The 25,113-nt window shown below is 34.8% G+C and overlaps 1 protein-coding gene across 4 annotated transcripts in view; it reads left to right on the top strand.

Annotated features, from left to right (window-relative positions):
• Positions 1–25,113, top strand: part of GSTCD (glutathione S-transferase C-terminal domain containing) — a 131,458-nt gene that overhangs the window by 20,641 nt on the left and 85,704 nt on the right. For all 4 annotated transcript variants that reach the window (XR_004628756.1, XM_034671421.1, XM_034671420.1 and 1 more), the window contains exon 5: positions 2,624–2,717. Coding sequence is in view for 3 of the 4 variants with exons in the window: in XM_034671421.1 (XP_034527312.1) it covers positions 2,624–2,717 (94 nt within the window). In the remaining variant the exon portion in view is untranslated. The remainder of the gene's footprint in view (positions 1–2,623; positions 2,718–25,113) is intronic.

Raw genomic sequence — 25,113 nt, 5'->3', positions numbered from 1 at the left:
TATGATGCAGGTTTGACCCCTGTGCATGAGACAGGGAAGGAAGGATGATTGGGTTAGAAAAGCTTTAGACTTCACTGCAGGTCTAAGAAAGTTTTGTCAAGCCCGTGGGGAATCCTTGAGCCCAAATCATCTGTCAGAGAGTTCCGTGTTTCTCAGGAATAGGCCTGCCATGGTATCTCAGCCACTCTCAGGCTTTGGCTTGGGAGCAGCCCATGGGAAAACTACTGGGGCCAGATGACTTGGATTCTAGTCCCAGCTTTGTACCTAAGCTAACATTTTGACCTTCAGTGTGTTGTTTAACCAAAGGGTCTTAATTTCTCCATTTATAAATTAGGAGAGTATAGTAGTTATTCTGTAGGATTCTTTTCTGATTTCAAATATTCTGGTTATATAAAAGATGACTGGGACATTACATCAACAATTTAAACAAAACAAGGCTCAAATCTGAAAATAAGTTAAAATTTCTATTTTCATTTAATTCTAATTTGAAAGTGTATATTAGGTACAATAAATGTTCCTTTTTAGCAGGACATTGTTTTTGCTACTTGCTAATGAATTATTGACATATGTTTTGAAAATTAGTAAATATTAAATCAAAATAATAAATTATGTGAATGTATGAATTTTATTTATACAGTAACTATTAATTTTTGTGTAGTCATAGTATTTTGTGCCAATTACATAAGGACAAATGAAATTGGTGCCAAGTGGAAGTATAAAATAGTAAAGTATTTCTTAGGAACACTCACATCTCACTTTTTTTCTCTCTTTTGTTTTCTTTGGCATACTCTTGCCTCCAGAATTTCCCTTATTTTCCAAAGGTTTTAAATTCATTTATTCATTCAGTTAGTCCAAAAATGTATATGTTTAGTCATTGTTGTGAATGTGGGATTTATGAAGAACAAGTTGGACTGCCTTCATGGGCCTTATATTCTGGTGGGGGAGGTAGTAAAAGACACAAATGTGTTAACACGTTAGGCAATGAAAAGTGCCACAAAAAGTAATGTGGTATAAGGGGGTGGAGGTTATGTGAGTTGGAGTCCTTTTTAGATAGAGTGGTCAGGGAGGCTTAGCTGACCAGGTGAAGACATTGAGCAAATGACCTGAATGAACTGAAGATTCGGAGGATGTGTTGTAGGCAGTGGGTCCAGAGATGAATAGACCCTGAGCAAATCTATAGAGACAGAAGGTAGATTACTAGTTACCTAGGGCAAGGATTGAGGGGGGAAAATAGAGTATCTTCTTTTTGAGATGATGAAAATATTCTCAAGTTAGCATTGATTGTGGCACAACTGTGAATATTATAAAAACCATTGAATTGTTTGCTTTAAATGTAATGGTGTGTGAGTGATATCACATACAGTATTTTTGAAAAGACCCTAAGGTAGGATTAAATTTTGTGAAATAAGGGAGAGCAAGTTTAGTATGGCTAAGCTAGAATAAGGGGGTTAGAATAGTGGTAGATGATGTCAGAGATGTTTATTTTTCTGGAAGCAAGTAAGTGCTCTAGACCTCTAGACATAAAGATATCTCTGCCTCCACAAGACATCTTTCTGCTATTTCCTTTGGAGGTAGAATTCCACTAGTTTTCATAATTTAAAGTAATCTCATGAACTAACTGGTTCAAATTAGCGATAGATTCTCAGAGATTTTTCTTTTGAATAGGATATTTCTAAAGATAAAGAACCTGAGCTATGAATTCTATCTGTGGGCTATGTACCCAGAATGTGATTGCAAGGGTCTGGGAATCTATATTTATGCCACTCTGTTGTCTGCAGATCAAATAAATAAATGCACAACTTTTTTTTTTTTTAAAGATTTTATTTATTCATTCGACAGAGATAGAGACAGCCAGCGAGAGAGGGAACACAAGCAGGGGGAATGGGAGAGGGAGAAGCAGGCTCCCAGGAGAGGAACCTGACGCGGGGCTTGATCCCAGAACGCCGGGATCACCCCCTGAGCCGAAGGCAGACGCTTAACGACTGAGCCACCCAGGAGCCCCTAAATGCACAACTTTTGACATGGGGAAGGAGCCTGAGAATTTTTTTTTTTATAAATTGAAAAATGGTCCTCATTTTTGAAAATGTTGGGAACCATTTGGTTACAACAGAGGGATCCTTTTTTAAAGGCATTACAAGCACTTGTAAAAGACTGTTATGGATGATGTTTTGGGGTGTTATGTTGAAGTGGGGCTTTTTGTCCTGTAAATATAACTCCTAGCTGTAGCTATTTTCATATATGTAAAGACAGATCTTGATGAATATGCAGAGTCAGTTTTTTATTATCCCTGTGTGGAATGTTTTTGATAAAATTTTTATCTCCAGGTGACTTTTCTTTTTGACACCCAGTTTATTTCTAAGTATATTTGTTTCTATGTAGTTTTTGGCAATAATTTAAAAATAGCATTTTTTATTATCTCGATATAAAAAAACAGGAAAGTAACTGTTCTATCAAAAAAACACATTATATTTCTTATGTAACTAAATATTTTTGAGGAACATCTAATGATTATTAATAGTTATGTTCCTCCTTGACACTATAAAAAACAGAAATTTGGCCTTCTAAAACATAACAGGATTTTATTAATTCATTAATATGGAAAGAGTCTATTTCTTATTTCTAGGAAAAAGGCATTGAAGTGATGTTTTCTCCCCACCCTTGCCCTACTTGGACCCTTGATTGGAATAGTCTTCCTGCAGCAGTGAGCCCAAAGGAAGGTGAGTTGTTATTGTTGTTTTTTTTTTTTTTTAACTCCTTTAAGTTTTAATCATAATCTGCAGACCCTCTTCCGAGCCATCTTCCAATTCTCTAATTCTCTCTTTGGTTTTATCTAATATTCTGATTGTACTATCCATTGAGTTTTCTTTCTTTTTTTTTTTTTTTCCCTAATTATTTCTTTTTTTTTAAGTTTTTATTTTAATTCCAGCTGGTTAACATGCAGTGTTATATTAGTTGCAGGTATACAGTATAGTAATTCAGCACTTTCATTCATCAACCTGCATTCATCACTACAAGTGTACTCCTTAATCCCCATCACCCATCCCCCAACCCTCCCCTCTGGTAACCATCAGTTCTGTATAATTAGGGATCTATTTCTTGATTTGTCTCTCTCTTTCTCTGTTACTTTTTTCCCTTTTGCATGTTTGTTTTGTTTCTTAAATTTCCCATATGAGTGAAGTTTTCCTTTTATTTTTATTATAAAATGTTCATATATAGACATTGCTTAGATTCAACATTTCTCACATTTTATTACATTTGTTTATTCCTTTTTTCTTTCTTTTGAAGTATTTTGAGGGAAATTCCAGATAACATGCCATACTATAGTACATACATCTAAGAAGTATGGTCATTCTAAATAATCACCATGTCATTATCACACCTAATAAAAATTAACAAAAATTCCTTGATTCTTTCATAACCAGTACATAATCGTTTCCTTCTAATTGTTTTAAGGTATTGTTTGAAAAAAATATTTTTATAGTTAGATTTTTAGTTAAATAATTATATTTTTCATTGCTAGAAATTATATTTGGGTGGTTTGTTTTTCTGATGACCTTTTCCTTGCTCACGTTTCAATTTCCTCTTCTCACAATTTTTAAACATAGTTGTTTTATATTCTGTATCTGTTATATAATTGCTGTGTCCATAGAGATCTAATTTTGCTGTTTGTTTTTTTTGTTGACTTCATTCTTGGTGTCTTATTTCTCTATTAGCTTTGTAATTATGTATTTTGAATTCGTTTAGGGCCTACTTAAATCTGTGGGAATCTTGTGGGGCCTGGGTTAAGAGTAAATTTCTATAGAAAGGATTAATATTTGCTTATGCCAGGCATCTCAAGATACTAGAATCAAACCAGTTAACATTACGTTTTTAGCTTGAGATTTTTTTAACCTTTTCATTTGGAGCTGAGGTTTAAACAGACAAGTTACCTTTTATCATCTTCCTTTGCTATTGAGTAGGACTTTTTTTTAATGCATATTTTCATGGGTAATATAGCTTTTCAAGGTTTATACTTTCATGTAGTGATAATAGTTCCAGCTTTCTACAATGCTAGGGATCCAGGACTAGCCTTTCTTCTTTGTCTTGCTATTAAAGCTCAGATCCCTGTTAGCAAATACCCTCCTGGCAGCTGGAGTCAGTTCAAGATTATTACACTAATTTTCAGTTCCTTTCCCCTTTGTTAAGACCCTGTGGATTTCCCTTACTCTCAGAAATCCATTTAGACAGGCAAAGGATGATTGTTGAGTTTTATGTAACATTTTAGGTGTTTTTAGGTGGAGAACATTTTTATTACTCAATGTTCCACTTCTTTAATTGTTCACTTAGTTTTATACCAAGCCAAATATAACTTTTTATTTCCAAATGCTCTTTGAAATTGTTTGCCTGCCTTTTTCATGTTCTCCTCTGTGATGCTTCCTAAGTATTGTCTATATTTCACTAATCAATTCTAGTCTGTCAATCAAGGAAATGATTTAGGAATTTTTCCAGATTGGAATAGGTTTTTTTGGGCAATTAAGAACTCTGCCTCAAAGATGTTTTATAAAAATTAAATTCATTTTTTGGTCTTTGTTAAATATGTGAAACATAGTCACTAATGAATTTGTTAATGTTTTAATTTTAAATGTTTTCTGACATTTTGAAATTTTTAAATGTTTTTATTGTCCTTGCAATTGGATTGTTTTGTGTACTCTGGTTATAGTCGACTTTGGACAGGTTAAAACTATAGTAAATGAAAATCAGATTTTCATTAATATTTATATTTACAAGAAATGAATACAGAGATTTGTAAGTGCCACATGTTTTGCTTTACTCATAATTTACTATGAAGCCAAAATAATATTTTCAGTTATTAATTGAGCAATCAATTACATCTGCTACCAACTCAGAGATCTAACATTAAACATTCATGTCTGGTTGTTTTACTGGTTAGAATTGCATATCTAACAGAGTTCATGGAATATATTACTTATTATAGCCCTTTAATTGGATCGCCTAGTTTTCATAAATATTATGACAAACAAGGAACTATAACAGCAGAGCTACGTGATTTATTTACATTTCATTCTCTGTTCTTAAAAGGTTTCTATAGTCTGTGTTAAACTAAGGCAGAATTGTTGCATTTTAGATGTTCTGTTTTCAGTTCTGGCTATTTCAATATTGCACGGTAATAGGATCGCTGTGAAATGAAATTATAATACATATGGATGTGGAGGTGTCACTGTGAAAGTGTTCTCATGATTTGTGTTCTGGTATTTTTAGAAGGCATTGAATTGTAATAAGATTTTATTGGTACTAGGTTCATTTGGATGTCACAAAGGCTGACTCCTTATGTGGAATCCATTGAGTTACATCAAGATTATGGTACATATAATAAGAATCATTCTCTTTACTAACAAAGGCTATATTGATCCTAATGATGGAAGCTTATTTCCTAAGCTTGTCTATCTCCCAACCTCTGTTATTACCCATTTCTCTCCCCACATCCTACATACTATTCCCTGAACTTTTCAGGTTCTCTCATATGACCTATAGCTATTATTTCCATGCCTTCACTTTTATTTTTCCTCCAGCCTTAAATATTCTTCTTTCCACTTCCAAATTACACTCATCTTTTAAGGATCAGCTCAAATGCTGCTTCTTCATTAAGCCTTCTGCATGTGCTATGGAGTCAGCCTACCTGAGTTTCATACCTGGACTACTATACCAACTGCTAGAAAATCTGTGGCCAGATTCTCAACTTCTCTGTGCCTCAATTGCCTCATCTGTAAAATGGGGATAAAATAGTATATACCTTAATGAGATTGTTGGTACATTCAATGAATTGATGTATAAAGCACTTAGTACAATATATCAGACAGAATTAGTCACTCCCTCTCAACGTTCCTTGGTACTTATACTTCATTTTTGGTACTTATGGTATTCTTCTGTTACACTATAATTATTTATATGCATGTTTTCCTTCTCTAGTAGACTGTGAGCTCTTTGAGTATAGAATAGGAACTCAGTAATTTTTTATTAAATTCATTTGAATTGAGACTATAGATCCTTTTAGTTCCCAAATTTCTGCTTAAACCAGGCAACTTTGAATTCTTTTGTCTCATACAGATTTAATTTACATCATAATTATTGCTATTACTACTACTACTACTATTCAATTTTATGGACTGTTTGGGAATAAGTTGCAAACATTATGCTACTTTACCTCCAAGAACTTAACTCTCTGCTTTATGTATGAACAAAGACTTTTTCTTAGTCCTTTTCTCATAGCCATAGTACAATTATCAAAACAGGCTATGTAATTCAGTATACACTATTATCTCATCCACAGTCCAGTTGATTGTAGTACATTTAATTGCCATGTCACTTTAGTCTCTTTTCATGTGAAATAGTTTCTTAGCCTTTCTTTATCTTTCAACATGGACTGTTTTGAACAGTTCAGGCCAGTTTTTTGTAGAACATTTCTCAGTTTTGATTTGTCTAGTTTCCTCATACTTAGATTCAAGTTATACATCTTGGCAGGGACACCACTGAAATGAAGTTGTGGCCTTCTCAGTGCATCATAGCAGAAGGCTCATTACATCAGCTTGGGCCAGTGATGTTAACTTTAATCATTTGGTTAAGGTGGTATCTGCCAGGTGTCTCTACTGTAATGTTACTATTTTCCTGTATCAAATTAATAAGTATTTTGTGGGGAGATATTTGAGATTACATAATGTCTTGTTTTCAAAATTTCACTCACTAGTTTACATCCATTTGATGCTTCTTGCCTGTGTTAGTTACAGAATGGTGATTTTTCAGCTCCATCATTCTTCTGTATATCCCATCTATCATCTATATATCTATTATCAGTATTGACTCAAGAATTATTTTATTAAATAAGTTATAATCCATCACCGTTGTTATTTATTTCAGTACTTAAGCTGTCCAAGGTTGTGAGTCTCTTCAAGCTGGCTCCTGATCCTTTGGAAATGGCCTTATTCTATGACCACTTCCTTAAATTCTAGATAAACAAAATATTGCAGGCTCGTTTTGTCATTTCCCTGCCTCAGTTCTAGAGTCAGCTGTTTTTCTAAGGAGCTATGGTTCCCTTTAGTAGAGAATAGCATTTAGAAACTAAAATTTGAACGTGAGGTGTGCTAATTGCTAATGGAGTGTTATTGCTTCTAGGTCCTCTCAGCAGAGAGATGTGCGTATAGATAGAACTATGAGGAAATAGATGTATGTACACAGACATACATAATGACATTACTGTCTACTGCTCTATTTGTATATCTCTGTTATCTGTCTATTAAAAAATGGTGAGATGGGCGCCTGGGTGGTCCAGTCCGTTAAGCGTCTGCCTTCAGCTCAGGTCATGATCCCAGGGTCCTGGGATTGAGCTCTGCATCAGGCTCCCTTCTCAGCAGGGGTCTGCTTCTCCCTCTCCTTCTGTGCTCAATCTCTCTCTGTCAAGTAAATAAATAAACTCTTTAAAAAAAAAAGTAAAAACCAATGTTCTTTTAAAATATGTTGAGATTATAGTGATATCTCTAATTCCAAACCAAATCTGCAAAATTCTTCCTACTTTTTCTGAATTCAATGTCTATATCAACCTTTCTCAACAGTAAAAATGATAGCTCACAATATCATCTATTTATTTGCTCATTTGGTAAGTCCAATCATAACTGAACAGTAATTTGAGAATTGTTATATCCATATCTCTGTGAATTCCAGATTGTTTGAGTTTGGCCAAAGCTCTTGTACAGATAGTTGTGATTAAATGGTTCTGTATAAGATGAATTACACAAAAGTAAGGAATGAAAGGTTTAAGTTAGTATTAATCATATGCCCTGATAGAAAATCTTCAAATAACAGTCTCCTACTGTATTATATATATATATAATATATTATACTATATGATATATTATATTTATGTATATATTATTTTATTATTACTTTTGACCTCAAATACCTGTGTGATTTTCTACTCTAATGAACTAGGATAAATACTTGTGAGCCTGAGAAGTCTTTTTGTTAAGTCCAGAAATACTTCTGTTCTTGCCTTCTGAATTTTTGCCCTCTGAGTATGAAAGAGAGAATGATATAAGACTTAGAATAGAGCTGCGCTAAGCCACTCCATGCAATACTTCCCTGTAGCCATCTTTATTCTCCCGTAGTTTTTAGGTGAGTGGTTCCTATATTAAGAATTGCTTCTAGCCTAGAATAACCATATCAATCATATAAGGGGGGGGAGATTCAGAAGTATGACCTTATAGAAGATAAAGGCAACAAAAAGATAGTTGTTTGAGTTACAATCTGTTTCATTCTTATGTTCAGAATTACATTGTCTTAGAAATATGGACCAATGAGGTATGCCCAAGACCTTGGTCTTGCTGTTGAGCTACATGAGAGCATCATCTTCTCGGGAGACTGATGTGGAGCTAGTACATAAAAACCTTAAACATTGTCACTCATTCACCTTGTCGTCCCCCACTGCCCAGTTTAGAGTATATACTTATCAGTTTGAGATAAAAGAAAAAAAACTAATGGCAGAGTTTTACTAGAAGGATATTGTAAGTTCTCATCTTTCTAGAGGGCTTTAAACCCTGTAGTTTTGATTTGCTTGGGATAGACGTATATGAATTCTTAGAACAAGAATTATAAACTGGTATATTCTAGTTCCTTTTATATAAATCATTGATTGAATTCATGTTTCTAAGAAAATATATAATTTTTCAATCCTAGTGGATCTGTCTTAGTACCAAGATATAGTTCTATCAACATTCATACATATGATATATATTACATGTATATTTAGATATATTTGTATATTTATTTACATATTTTATGTATATTGTATACATATTTATTATATAATTATATTTACATGTAGCATATATATATACATAGTATATATAGCATATATACATACTATATTATATATAACATGAGTAGTGTATAGTATATTATATGTAATATATAGTAATATTTTACATATTTAATATATTATTTATTTATTATATATTTATATACTTATATATGTAATATATGCATAATAATACACAATATAACTAATAATACATACTATAACAAATAATAATGTAATTTTATAATCACATGTGGTGTATAATTATATATAATATAAATGTATATGTATAAATATAGATGACTATGATTTTAAATTTTATGATGATATCCAATTTTATGTAAATATCCAGTTTTTCCCCCCACTTAATTTCTGTAAAATATTTGGGGTTGAAAAGAGTGAATTGATCCTTGACATTGAGAAAAAATATAAAATGAGACAGTGATATATGATATAACTAATAAAAATTGGCCTCAATGCAGTCTGTGCTATCACCCCCACCCTTTTGTTGTATGCCAACAGGATCACCTTTCCATTATTATTCTAGTGGAAGTGATTTGGGTAAGCAAGGGAAGTGTGTGGTCAAGGTCTTTGGAGAGGGTTGGATCCAAGGTAGAGAAAGGAAGGACTAAACAGCCTTTGCCCCTATCAGTGATTCTTAACAAAGTTCTTAAGAACCCCAGGGGACACGGTAAATAGCATTACTTATTGCTGTTTTTGCCAGATGGCCAGGGAAGCGCAAAGTTTACCATAACAAAGAATTGTCTCACCCACAGCGTAAGTAGTGTCCTCCTTTGAGGAATCTAAAACATAAAAGCTTGTTTTGGGGCTTCTAGGCAAGGTATATAAAGAAACTTCATTGTCCTAGGCCATTGCTTTTCAAACTAGGACATCCATCAATGTCCTCTGGAAAGCTTATTAAAACAGGTTCCTGGGCCCTAACCCACAGTTTCTCATTTCAGGTCTCAGATGGGGCTCTAGAATTGCATTTCTGAGAAGTGTCCTACTAATGCTGCTTCTGTTGTTTTGGGGATCTCACACTGTGAAGTAATTACCTTGGGTAACTGATTTAGTACCTGCTTTGGCTGCTCTGATTTCAACATTTGCTGCCAAATTAAAATGAACAACAAGGGTAAAGCTTTCTAAAATTTTTCTTTACAAACTAAAAATTATGTTTCTGCTTTTAGCATGTATTATATCAAATACAAGAGCTTGTGCAGACCTCTGACCCATTTGGTAACTATGAAACCTTCTACTTTAAGTCAAGTATACTAAATTATACTAGCAAATGTAAGTGAAAGTAGAAGTGTCTTATAATGTACACAGAAATAACTGTCTCGTAAGAAATTTTTTCTGAAATATTAATCTTAGATTTTTATATTTTCCACTTCACCACACTAGGTAAGACATAATTAGCATATTTTTTCTGACTTAAAAAAAAATTACTCTCCAGGGAGACAATATAAGGATATATTTTTCCTAACATTTTTTGTTTATATTAAACGGTTTTAGATTATAAGGCTATTACATTTTGAACTTTTTGGCATTTAAGAGACTAAAAGCACACCAAGAGAATGAGATCAAAGGTTTGAGTTTTTTTTTCTCTTTTCTGGGAAAAAAAATTTCCTAACATAAATGTTTTTCATTTTCCTAAGTTATACTTAGCTGTGAAATCCAAAACCCGACCATATTTGACTCAGAGCCATACAAATTTATAACTATTTTCTCTTCTTTCAAGGGTCAGGTTCTCAAAAAGCATTTTGGTGCTTTACCAAAAGTAATATGACTTTTATTTAAACTGCAATTTAATCTGAAACTAAAAGCCTCTAAAAGATAGTATATAAAAATACAGACAGAATTTATATTAAATAGTTTAAAATATAACAAGGTTGCAAAGAACAAGTTTGTTATTTGCTTAGTAGTACTTTTTTGAATGAGTGCCAAACACTAATACACAGGTGTAGAGATTGAGATATATAAATCACATATGTATTATAAGTTACATCTTATGAATATGAATGATATAGAGCAAATGATGTGTTAAATTCATCTCCTTTTCTTTTAGAGACGGGGTGGGGCCAGAGGGAGAGACTGAGGCAGACTCCCCACTGAGCACAAAGCCCCATGCAGGCCCCCATCTCACAGCCCTGAGATCATGACCTGAGCAGAAACCAAGAGTTTGATGCCTAACTAACTGAGCCATCCAGGTTCTCCCATCTCCTTCTCTAATAGAAAGTTAGAGAAGTCAGCTGGAGTAAGAGCAGAAGTAATTAAAGTGGGAGAGGTGGGTAAAATTTTACTAGGCAAATTCTTCCAATTATTATAGCATTAAATATTTCTTATATAAAAATGTTAGTCTTTTCTAGAATAGTAATTAAATATACGTGGTAATCATGAGAGGTAGTACTGGTGGTAGAAATATTTTTGTATGGGTTTTAATGAGCAAACGTGAATTTTTAATTGAAAAAAGGTAATGTACTATGTCATAATCTTTATTGGAGAGGAAAGCAACATGAAGTGGAGAACTAGGGACATCTGGGTGGCTCAGTTGGTTAAGTGTCCAACTCTCGATCTCAGTTCAGGTCTTGATTTCAGGGTCATGAGTTCAAGCCCCACAGTGGGCCCCATGCTGGGCGTGGAGCCTACATTAAATGAAAAGAAAAAAGAAAAGAAAAGAAAAGAAAAGAAATGGAGAATTAGTAGAAAGGTATCTTTATTTTTCATTGTTACTTTTGTCATGTGAAATTTCAAATGGTTTAAAGTTTCTTCATGGCAATGTTAAAAGTTTAAAAAAGCCACATACAGGGGCGCCTGGGTGGCGCAGCGGTTAAGCGTCTGCCTTCGGCTGGCTCAGGGCGTGATCCCGATGTTATGGGATCGAGCCCCACATCAGGCTCCTCCGCTATGAGCCTGCTTCTTCCTCTCCCACTCCCCCTGCTGTGTTCCCTCTCTCGCTGGCTGTCTCTATCTCTGTCAATAAATAGATAAAATCTTTAAAAAAAAAAAGCCACATACAATACACAATTTTATTGTAATTATTTAGTAATAATACATTGGGTTTTATTTAAGCCTTTTTTATTCATACCTTTAAAAAATTAAACCTTTTAAAATTTCACATGAAGTAGCACTTAAAATAACTTGATCGAATTCTCCTCAAATTTATCTACAGGTTTGACATAATTTTTATTGAAATCCCAACAAGATCTTTTTGTAGATATAGACAAACTTATCCTAAATTTTATATGGAAAAGAAATTTTGAAAAAGAATAGTAGAGAAAACTCACTCTACTTGATGTTCAGACTTACTGTATGGCTATAGTAATTAGAGATATATACATATAGATTAATAGAAAAAAATGGAGAACTTACAAAAAGACATAAAAGCAACTCGAGGAAGGATAGGCTTTTCAACAAATGTTGCTAGATCAATTGGACATCCACAGGCAAAGACAAAGAATCTCTATCTAAATTGCACACCTTGTATGAAAGTTAACTCAAAATGGATCATGGATTCAAATTTAAAATTTTAAACTATAAAATTTAGAAGAAAATGTAAAAGATTTTTTTTAGAGCTTTGGGACTGGGGATAGAAAAAGAGCTCTTACGCATGACATCAAAAAGCATGATCCATAAAAAATTTTTTTGATAAATCAGACTTCATTAAAATTAAAAATGTTTGCTCTGCCAAAGACTGTTAAAAGCATAATAAAACAAGCTGAAAACTAGAAGAAAATATTTGCAAACTACCAATATAAACAAATCTGATACAGAACTTGGATCTGGGATACATAAAGGACTCTCAAAACTCGACAGTAAAAAATAAACAAAAAATTCTATTTTTAGAAAATAGGCAAAAGAGATGAACAGACATTTTACCAAAGAGAATATGCAGTTGGCACATATACACATGAGATATCATTATACACCTATCAGAATGGCTAAAATAAAAAAAAGTAACAGCACCATATGTCGATGAGGGACAGAGAATCACTCAAGCATTGCTGTAGGAATGCAAAATGGTATAACCCCTCTGGAAAATAGTTTGGCACTTTCTTATGAAACTACACATACAGTTGCCACAAAACTCAGCAGTTAACCCTGTTGGGCATTTATCCCAAAGAAATGAAAACTTGTATTCGTACAAAAACCTGCATATGAATATTCATAGCAACTTTATTCTTAATAGCCCCAAACTGGAAACAACCCAAGTGTTCTTCAGTGGGTGGATGATGAAACAAATTTTGGTGCGTCTATGCTATAGAATATCATAACTCAGCAATAGAAGGGGACGGACTCTTGATACCTGTAACAACCTGGACGAATCTCAAGGACATTATGATTAATGAAAAAGCCCATCTCAAAAGCACTTATTTAACATTCTCAACATCATAGACCTGGGGAGATGAAGAACGGATCAATTGTTGGTAGGAAATGGACTGGCATGGCACAATGTTGCTACCTCTAAAGGGAATTCCCTTATGATAAGGTGGTTATATCAATGTATGCATTGGATCAAATTTCATCAAACTCTACATACACTCACAAATGAGTGCATGTGAAAACTAAGCAAGGTCTGTAGTTAACAGTATTGTAATAGCAATAATTTTCTAGTTTTGATATTATACTACAATTAGATAAGATGTCACCATGGGGGAAGCTGGATGAAATGTTCACAGGACTCTCTGCACTATTTTTGCAACTTCCTGTGAGTCTATAATTATTTTAAAATAAAAACCTAAAAATTTAAGTAAAAATATTGGAAAAGGTCAAGAAATAAAGAATAAGTGAAATATTTCTCAGCTCATCTTTTTCAAAAATATTTATCAGAAACCTTCTGGAGATCATTTATAAATCAAATGATAGTTTGATAAAAGCCTCAAACTGCAAAGACATCATGATGTATTCCCTTTATAATGAAAGCAATGCAATGCTAATATACACTGATAAACACTAAACACTTTTACTTTGACAGTCCAGTTCACAGATTGCTGTTTTCAAGCTCCAGAAAAATGGAGAAAGCCAAATTGACATAGCATAATTTGAGTTTCTTTATATCAATATTGCTTCAAAATAGTGATTAGTCTGGTCTAGGAATAGCTCACGTATTATTAATCCTGGCTGAGTTTGCACTAGGGCTTCTGCCCTGCCACCAGAAACTTCATGGTTCCTCGAGGATGTCTTCTTGTCATATGTGTTACAGTGATATGGATGTTACCTTCATGAGAAGTAGAGAAAATTCATTCACTGAAAGCTTAGCAGTATCCAATTTCAATTATACATTTGCATTTCAAAGTACTGAAAAATGGGACTGAGTATTTTGTTTTGACTGTCAAAATGGTTGAGTAAGTTTATTTTGAACTTTAAATCAGTTCAGTCACGTGTGGAAATGACACAGTTGTATAACATTGTACTACTAACTAAATCATCTGGAACCACTTTGTATAAACAAGGCCAGAAAAAGAGTAGCAGGATTATATTCAAGTTTTATGACTTTAACATCCTCAACAAAATAAGTAAGTCCAGCGCCAGTCCCTACCATAGAGGGAGCGATTCTTTAGCTAGGGTGACAGTGATAAAATGTGTGCATAGCTTTGGTACCTTAAATCCACAAAGTATCCAGCTCACTGGGTTGTTTTTTTTTTCTTTCTTTCTTTCTTTTTAATCTCTTTTTTCTTTTTATGTTTTTAAGCCATGAAACCAGATTGTCTTCTTGGGAAAATACAACTTTTTTTCCTTCAGTGTACTTAACTGTGGCATGTGATTAAAGAAAAAAAGTTAAAAAGTATTTTTTTCTCTTGGAATTAGATTTGCTGTAATTCTTCCCAGTATCATGCTATGCTTTGTTCTATTCTCTAGGGTTAGACTTCCAGAACCCTATTTATAGATCATGTTTTTAAGTGCTTTGCAAGCAGGCCCCATGATGACTGATTACCAAGAAAGGTTTTAATGGCCAGTTTATCTAGGGTGGATTACACAGAATCTTCTAAGAGTGTTGCTTTTTAAAATAAAAGTATTTGACCTGAAGAAGTATCTGTGTGATTAAACAAATGTATCTGAATTTAATTTGATTAGGTCATATGTAGAGTATAAAAATTACTTAGAAACTTTTTTGTCTATATACAAATGAACAAATTGAGAATTTATTGAACAATCAAGGAGATTTGTGTCCATTTCTGACTCCATTAAGTCATTTATAATAGCACTAGGCAAGTTTGAAAGTTATCATCATTTGTCTTAGGAATATTATAAATTCACTAATCAGAAACCTCAAATTATCTATTTGAGTGAATAGTTAAAAATTAGTATGTTTCAGAGACTGAATTACTTCAAAAGGTTGAAATAGGACTTATGTGAAAAATGAAATACTTATTTCTGGAAACCAGTACCAGCAAGGGTTCTCATCTCTTCGGTTTATGTTGAATGTAGCTGGAGTGTGACCATTGTAATTCAGGAAGAGCTTTCTGGTAAACAGATCTGGAACACTGTCCTAGTCCTGCTGTGTTTCCAACAGCAACGGACTTCTCTTAGGGCTGGAGATGTGTCCTCCAAGAGAAGAGCTTCCTAAGAATTTCCTTCAGTTTTTTCTTTCAGAGTTTTTCTAATGATTACTGATAATGGGTACTGTAATGACAGGCTTCGATATGTTAGAACAAGGCAGATTTGGAAACCTTGCAGGAATTTTGCATTAGTTATTAATGGGTAAATTTTCAGTAAGTACCCATTTTAAATGGAGAAAGACTGTATATAGTTGGTGTCATCCAGAAGCAATGAAGAATAGGGAAGAATCTTTGCCATAAAACAAAGATAATCTGCAATATTTTGTTTCAGTGTTTTACACCATTTCTAGTGAAGACAGATGAACAAGCAACACAAAACACTTGCAGAGTTATTTGCAGTCATATGTAAACTATGTATAACTACTCTGAAAGCACTGACAACTTGTTTATAATTAATGCAAAATCAGTTCTGTATTAATACTATTATGTACATTTGCAAAAAGGTATTTCCCCATAAAGCTTAGCTCCTGGATTGCCTTTCCAGACTTCATTTGAATATTTCACACTAAGTAACTTAGTTTTTAAGCTTAAAAATTCTTAGTATTGCTTAACTTTCAAGAATTTTTATGTTTTGAAAAGTATAAATGTTTATAATCTCATTTAAGAGACAGGGAAAACTAATGATGTGGATCCTTATTTTTCTTGTGATGGAAATTAATTAGTATTATTCATTTCAGCTTAAATTGGCATTCTCTGTGCTAGTCCTGGACATTTATGATTAAAATCAGCTCGACGACATGATGAACTATTTTTTTCTGAACTTTGAACCAACTCCTCTCAGCATTCAAACTCATTCATTATTTTTATTTAATTAGGTCTAACTCACATTGGAGAGATAACTTGAAGCAAGGAGATTTCCCTAATAACTATGCAATCACAATAGCTCACAGGCTTTGCAATAATATAATTATTCAAGATTGAATCATCAGAAGAATTAAAAAAAAATTATCCTTAACTATAGGACAAAAGTGTGGTCTTAAATAGAAAACTATCATCATTTAAATGGCATCAGTATGTGGTATTAGTAATCAATAGTATAATGTTTCTAGATGTGAATTTTATGTACTTATTTGTGAAAAATTATTAAATTAGTTTTTATATGGAAACCAGTGACTGACTACACTAGCAATTTGGCCGTATTCTATACATGTAAGTGCAAACTTTTATGCTTCCTAAAACAAAGAATACCTAGAAATTTTACGTATGATTATGTAGCAATATTTTATGAAACTAGGGTAAAGTCACTTCCCAGGACAACTCCTCATCTTTTTTTAAGATTTATTTATTTATTTGAGAGAGACAGAGAGAGCAAGAGAGAGAGGGAGCACGTGAGCAGGGGAGGGGCAGAGGGAAAGAGAAACTCAAGCAGGCTCCTCACCGAGTGCGGAGCCTGACTGGGGACTGGATCTCAGGACCCAGAGATCATGACCTCAGCCGAAACCACGAGTCAGATGCCTAACTGACTGTGCCACCCAGGCACCCCTGGACAACTCCTTATCTTAAAAACAAATTATTTGATATGATGGTTTTACTCTGAGTTGTTTATTGCAGTGAGAAAACAAAACTATTTTTGTGGCAATGTGCACATGTAGCAAATTAGACATGAGAAACCATTTGTGGGGTTTTCTGAGGGAGAAAGATTAGATGGAGCTAAGTCGTCATTTTTTAAAGACGTTATTGACTAAGTACTTCCATGCCCTTGGGGACATATTCACACTTAATTTCTTTCAGCAAAACAGGAAAAGAAAAGAAAACCAAGCTGCCAAAGGCAGTATTAAAATGACTTAGAAAATTGTTTTCTAGTCATGCCTATCTGCTTTCATCTAATCTAGATAGCTTACCGTAAAATTGGGTAATTGTTGGATTAGTTGGACTATGATCTAAACAAAAAGATGTTTTAAATTATTTTGTTTATAAGTGCTTTTGATAAGTTTCTTTCAAGTGACCTTAAAACTCATTAAAAGTAATATTCAAATTTACACAGCTACTTTTCATTAGTTATTAGTTTCTGGTTAACACCCTTGATCACGCCTTTTTTTTTCTTTTCTTTTTTTTTTTTTTTAGAGAGAGAGTGAATGGGGAAGGGGCAGAGTGAGAGAGAGAATCTTAAAGCTGGGCGTGGAGCCTAACGTGAGCTTGATCTCATGACCCTGAGATGGTGACCTAAGCCAAAATCAAGAGCCAGATGCTAAACCAACTGAGCCCCCCAGGCGCTCCTCTTGGTCACACTTCTTAAAAAGCGATTGTTTGAGTGAGATTCACAGTAGGAAAAGATGGCACAAATTGGGATCATTTAGGGAGAATTTATATGTAGAGAGATTAATCACCAAGTTATAGGTAGGGTATCCTGGACTATAAAGAGAAAGGGCAGAAGCCCTGGGTTAGAAGCTGTGGAGCTCTTTACACCTCTAGACCTGGAGAGGAAGCAAAGGAGGAAGAGTCCCATACAGCAAGCTGCTTGGAGAGGGCCAGTAGCCTTCAGGCGGGAGACAGAGCAGCCTCGGGTGACTGTGGTGAGAGCCAGAGGGAAAATAGCCTGCCCTTTTCTCCTTTACCATTACCGTCTATCTCATCTGCCCGGACTTCTACTGACCTAACCCATCCGGAGGCCAAGAGGGCAAGAAGTCTGTTGATGTAGCCCACTCAGGTCAACCTCCAGGGCAGAGAGCTGGTTGAATTGGGGGGGGGGGGCAAACCTAAGATAGCTGGCAGAGTAATCACAAAAATTCAGTAGACAGACACTAGAGATGTAGAATGAGGACATTTGAGCCTCAGGGAGGGATTAAACAGCACACGTTGTGTGACACACAGTCACTGTCGTGACACGTCAGTCAGCTGAGCCCAGAACCGCAGCTCTGCATCCACTTTGCTTTGTAATTAGCCACTCACCTCTTACAAAGCGTGTGAAGTTATACCAGTTTGTATTGTTATCTTAGCAAAATTAATAAGATTTGGAATTTATTAATCTGGGGGAGTGGGGTTTGCCCATATTAGAAGAAATGATTTAGAGTAGTGTTTCATCCCACAAAACTTATTCCAGTCTGTACTATAACTTCCTGAAAATTACTTTCAAGGGCCAAACATGTAATAGAAAATTGCTGTTTAATGTGATTTGTCTTAAATCCTACAATTGTGAGGTTAGGGTAAAAAGAGGAATTATAATAACTCTGACTATTGGAGTCTTTGCTTAAGAGGCTTAAAATAGGAACTCATTTGATTAAAATTAGAAGGAATAAAACTCTTAATATATTAAGAATTTCCATTCCCGGGGCGCCTGGGTGGCACAGCGGTTAAGCGTCTGCCTTCAGCTCAGGGCGTGATCCCGGCGTTATGGGATCGAGCCACATCAGGCTCTTCTGCTATGAGCCTGCTTTTCCTCTCCCACTCCCCCTGCTTGTGTTCCCTCTCTCACTGGCTGTCTCTATCTCTGTCGAATAAATAAATAAATAAATCTTTAAAAAAAAAAAAAAAAAAAAGAATTTCCATTCCCAAGGTGAATTCTACCCTTCATTGTTGGAATATGGTTACTTTTAACATTTTCAGCTGTTTTCTTCCCTTACTCTTTTCAGTATTCTTTTAATACTGTCTGGTCATATTATACCAAGTAATTTCCCACTTGTTGAATGCACTTGTGTTATACCAGAGGTAAGAGTTGGAGATTATTCAAGCTCTGCTCACATTCTGGAAATGCTTATCACAATGCTTATTCTGAAATTAAAGATCTTGCTCATGAACAGTAAGTTTTGTGCATGTCTCACGCAAGTGGTCTCCTTGCGTTCCAGGTCTTTTCTTCTTTCTCATAGAGCTTGAATGGTTAGCAATTATGAGTAAACTCTTAAACCAAAAACAGTTATATTTACGTAGCTTACTGCTAAGGTCTTTTATATCTATATCAAGGAATATAAATGGTTAATGTCAACTGAGCTTTTCTGCTGCATGCATCTGTGATTATATTTAATTGTAAACACTTCATGTACCCAACCTACTTCACAAAGAAATACATTCCCTTGATTTTGTACTAGTGAGAGGCCCTTGTTAAGTTTGAATGCCTATACAAAAAAAACTTTCTAGTAAAAAAAAAAAAAGACTATTTAAATATAAATGCAACATTTTCTCTTTATTAGAAAACAAACTATGATTAGTGAAAGAATATTCTAGTTTCGTAAATACTTTTACTGACTCTTTCAACATTTCTTTTTATTTCTTTTTAATTTTTTTTTTAAAGAGTTTATTTATTTGAAAGAGAGCGCGAGCAGGGCAGGAGGGGCAAAGGGAAAGGGAGAGGCAGAATCCCCCCCCCATCATGTCCTGAGCCGAAGGCAGGCCCTTAACCAACTGAGCCACCCAGGTACCCCTCTTTCAACATTTCTGTTCATAGTTTCCTTTTATCAGGAAGTGTGATAAAACTTGTCACTTATTGTCAAAATATGTTAAAGAATTCAGCTATTTTGTGTTTGCTGTTAGAAAATGAATTTTAAAAATTTGAAGCATGATACAACCATCCACTAGGATAACTGCTAATTTTTAATGATACCATAATATTTCACTAAGTACGCTGAATATGTTTTGCTTGATTATCTGCAGTTGAATATAAAGTTGCTCTCAACTATCACAGTACAGATAGCACTACAATGAAAACATCCTACAGATAGCTTTTCCTATTATTTGAATCATTGACCAGAAGTGAGTTGATAGAATCAAAGGATGTGAACATTTTTGTTGCTTATGGTACATATTGTTAATAGATGTCCGAAAGGGTTTTAACTAGTTTATGTTAACCATCAGCAATGTTCGGGAGTCCCTGGTTCATTTCCACCTTCATTGGCATTCATCATTTTTTTTTTATGTAGTTTTTATAGGCTGATGGGGATAACTTGTTTCATTTTGTGTTATTTTATCATAACAGGGTTGAATATATGCATTTATTTTACTTAATACCTGTTGTCAATTTTCTTGTCAACCTGAACAAGTTCTTTAATAAAATAAATATATTAATCTTTATTTGCTAAAGATAGTTCTCTCAGGATATTGTTTGCCTTTTTAATTTTAATTAGCAACATGTTTTTCTTGAAGCTGAGAAATGCCACAGGTTTTGTGTTTTAGTTCCATTTTGTATACAGAACACTAGTAGAAGTGGGCAGTATCTATAGGTTCTTAAGAGCGTGACTGTCTCAGGCTAAACAATAGCTTAGAACCTGTAAGCTCTAGAAGTCACCTAGCAATGTGAGGTCAGAAATCTGACATTTTTTAAGCTGCAAGTTATTTTATTTCTTAATTTATTCTACCTTAACTATTTAGCAAAGTCTTTTTGAAATGCCAGCCTGTCTCCATTGTCCTGGTGATAGCCCAAGTAAGTTTTAGTTTTGTTTGTGTTTTTTTTGAGAGACAATAACATACCCCTAGAAGGCAGCGTGAAGGTGGTGGTGGTAATTCAAGTGACCCCATTTGAAAGGTGAAGTTTGAAGCGCCTATTATCTCTTACTCCTGGAGTGTTAAACTATAGCGGTTGTTTTAGTTTGAGTAAAGAGGGAGAGTCCCTTGCCAGCTTCTGTCTCCCTCAAATAGACTGAGCACGTTGAGGGCACGAGGCAGGTATTCGTGCTTGTAACTCTTATGTCTAGCTGAATGACCAGCACAAAGAAGACAGAGCTGTAAGGAATACTTGAGGGAAATAATGAATTGTGGGGAGGAAGCACTAGGAGAGGCAGTTGGAGTTGAAAATATATACTGAATCTGACCACTGAGTGTCCTCAGAGGAAGAAAATGATAAATTAAAATTCTAAGATCTGATTTTTAAAATGTTTCTGAAAGTAACAACAATGTCTGCAAACATTTATCTGGACTCAGAACAGAAATGGAGTTTTTTTTCATCAGTACTCATGTTTTTCAATGGAATGGTTAGTGAAATGAAATACGTTAATTCATCAAAACCAGTGTTTTGAGAGAACTCAGTCTTACAAATGTGTCCCCAACCAACAGAGTATCTTAATTTTTGCACGTCCTCCTCAGCAGGCCATGTCACTGGGCCTGGGAAGGAGTGCTGAGATAGGAAACCTCTGTGTTCTCTACCTTCACGGTGTGGAGACTGGTTCAGCAAACTGTATTAATGCAACCTAGTAACTTAGTTAATAGCACAAGCGTTTTGCTAATATTTGAAAAAAGAAAAAAAATAAGAAAAGTAAAAGAAAAGGAAACAAGGGAGAGTTCAGGTACCAAATCACAGTGAATTCTGTCAGCGAGGGCGCCTCCCATTACTAAACCTGGGGAACCTGCTTCAGCAGCAGGATCCCCTATGTGCAGCCATAGGGGAAGATAATTCCAATAGATAAATCTATACTGTTCTGTAATAAATGCCTTCTAGAACTTTCTTCTTAAGGAAATCAGATTTGAAAGCATTATTTTTTTCTTAATCCCTTATTTTCTATGAGACTTTGATCTTACCAGCTAGGTTTTGCCAACTATATTACGTTTTAGGAACATAATTTCTGTGGCTGTTAAGGGGTTACTGAATTGGAAAGACTGAAGCAGTAGGTATTGTAAAAGACCAGAAAGGAAGGATATTGATTTTTTTGGTTGGAAAAGATTTCAACCAGGTCAACCAGATCTTGAATTTGGCCTTGAAACAGAGTCAACTTTAGATTAAAAGAAAGAAGAATGTAAAGGATTTTAGTGAGAGGCAACAGCATTAACAAGACTAGGGGGATAGGTGTGGAAAGGGAATTTCAAGTGAATGTCAGATAACTAGTTTTGTGAAGTAATGCCAGCTTTGGATTAATTGGTAAGGTGGGATCAGCGCATTGAGAATCTTTAATGTCATAATCTATGCTTTTTTGTTTTTCTATAACAAAGACCAAGTTTTGTAGGGGTTTTTGAGAGTGTGGCAGGCAGGGAGGGGCTGAGGTATTAAGGATCTTGTTTTCTTTTGATTTCAAAAACATTTTCCATTGTTTCAGAACTCCTCATAAGGATCGATGACAACTAACAATTTTATATATACCTTTCTACATCTACATGTTCTTTCCTAAAAAATGAACTTTCAGGACAGAACAGAGGCATTGGTACTGATAGAATCTGTTAATTTTCTGACCCTAAGAGCCACTCTAGAATATGAGTAACAGAGACCAGTCAGTTCTTCTCTATTAAAATAGCAGAATAGATCACCTTTCCTTGAGAGAAGACGATAGTAAATTTACTGTATTTATTGAATATAAAGCAGTGTTTGTCTGACTTCTTGATTCCGCAGACTTCGATTTGACTCTGCTTGTTGTCTTTCACCAATGGGCTGCAGCCCTTTTTATGGACCTCTCCTTGACCACCATTCTGTTCAGAATAGAACACAAACCTGGTATTTTAGTGCAGTTTACTGCTAGCTGGTTTATCTTGTCATTTGCTTCTGGAATTTAGCAATGTGGGTATACACCATGGAAAGAAACCTGACCAGGGAGAAAATTCTGTTACTTTTGTCAAGGGTTCATTAGCCTCTTTGTGTAACTGAAATCTAAGTCACCTTTTGTGTCTGTGTGCTTTATCACCCTCAATTAAACCTGCTTGAATTTGAAAATTCTATTTCTGGAATTGCTCTTTATTTGCACATTACTGACAGACCTCATTTACTCATGTCAGGGAGGAACTGGGTAGTACTGGGTACCCCTGGCCCCACTCTCCCCAGGGGAGAGAATTCCCCAGAGGTTTGAGTAAGACAGCAACATGTTCCTTTGCTTTGTTGTCAGATTGGAAATGTCTTTGCCTTCAGTCCCTGAGGCCAGATTTCAGGTGTTTTCCCAAAGGACCTTCTCATATGGAAAGTAGCCTGTCCTCCCCTGAATAATTTTTATCACCTAATAAATGATTCAGATTGATACTGTCAGCACTAAGGTGGGCAGCTGACTGAAAGGAGCCTATGAGTGGCAGCTCATAGCAATAGGTTCTGTTTTCGGCCATCAAGCTGAGATCCTAGATAAATGTGTTCTAACTCACTTAGGTTCCCCTCACCTGCTTTTTAAGGATATTCTTAGTATTTACTTATACCATGCCAAACTATAGTTTATTTGGAGTTAGCTGCTTTTTCTAGGGCAATTAACACATCAGATTTAAAGCGATCAACACTGAAACAGATGGAAAATGATTCCTGAGTGGGTAGGTCCAAGTGGATGCAGTTTCGTACCTGACCTGGCTAATATGTCTGACCTATTACTTCAAGGAATGTCGTACCAGGTGTTGATATTTTTCCAGACATCAGTGTGGTCATGTTTGGTAGGATATGCTTAGTGCAGTGTGAAATTGACATTTCGGAGCTCCAGGTTGCCATTTACAGTGACCGGTTTCTATTGATGAACTTTCTGCTTTTTTTACTTACAGACCCACAGAAGCTTTTACAAACTGATTCTCAGTTTTAAATTGGTTCACGCCTTTATTTCAGATGAAATTGTTTGAATTTGCCTAAATATCTTTATTTTTGAGTGTGGTATCTGTTGAGGAATACTTTCATTTCCCTCTTTCCTGCGTGTCTCTAAGCAAAAAGGAATTTTACATTCTGAAAGATCCATTAGTCAATTTAGCTTTTTTCAGTTAAGAATAGGTTTAATTCTTCCCAGAGAAATACAGTCTCTTTCATTAAAAAAAAAAATGCTATTCGCTGAATATCTAGCATGTCAACTCCCTTGTTACATAATGAGTAAGACAAGCATAGGGACCAACTTCAAAATGTTGGTACCTTAGCAAGTCTGTCACAATTTCTTCTTTTATTGTAGAAGGCTTCTCAACTGGGAGATTTCCCATAAGCAGATCAGAATTTAAGAGCACGGAGGATATTAAGATTCCTCCTACAACTTCGTTTAATATGAAGCCCTTCATTGTTAGTCACCACAAAAGACATCCCTAGAAGAATGAAGCAAAACAAAAATAAGGAAAAGGGAATAATTATACTTAAGAATTTGAGTCGAACATTTTTCTTCTCAGTTAGCCTTTACATATGTCTTTTTAAAAACACTTATAAAATACTCTGTGTGCAAGACAGTCTTAATATTATCTCGTATAAACCACATAACAACTCAGTGATGTATTCTTATCCCCGATCTACAGATGAAGAAATTTAGGTACAAAGAAATTAGGTTATTTGCAAAATTCACCACAGCTAGCAAAATGCAGAGCTGGGATTTAAGGCCAGATTGTGACTAAAAGGATGTCTTCTGGGGCCAGACTCTCTCAACCAGGTACGCTATGCTGCTCTCTATGTTTGTAAGTAAGAGACTGCAGAGCACTTTTCAGTGTTCTCCTACGTCGTGCATTTGTTTTATCATGCTTTACCATGGGCACCCTTATAAACATAACACGGTTATTTTGGTATTATTAGAAATATGAAGGACCTATCTGAGATGTACCAGAGAATTATACATTGCATTAAAGTTTAGAGTCAAAGTTGCACTTTTCTGAGTTTTCTGACCACATTTCTCCCATTTCCAACTATTGAAAGGTTTTTATTTGGAATAAAAAATATTTGTTTAGTAATAATTTGATTTTTCCTCAGAGCTCGTTGTGACCCTTTCACTTCCAGGGGTCACTGATAAAGACATCTTAGAATCATTATTGGCCAAAAAAGAAGCCTTCACATATTTACAGTTTCAGTTTCCATTTGGCTGCTTTCTTTCTTACATATACTCCTTAGTATCTCATCACTCAAGAAACTTTTTCTCTAGAAGTGATAAAAATTAA

The sequence above is a fragment of the Ailuropoda melanoleuca genome, chromosome 11 (assembly GCF_002007445.2).
Source record: "Ailuropoda melanoleuca isolate Jingjing chromosome 11, ASM200744v2, whole genome shotgun sequence".
Classification (NCBI taxonomy): domain Eukaryota; kingdom Metazoa; phylum Chordata; class Mammalia; order Carnivora; family Ursidae; genus Ailuropoda; species Ailuropoda melanoleuca.
The sequence above is the reverse complement of the archived record's forward strand: the minus strand, read 5'-3'. Positions and strand labels throughout refer to the sequence as shown.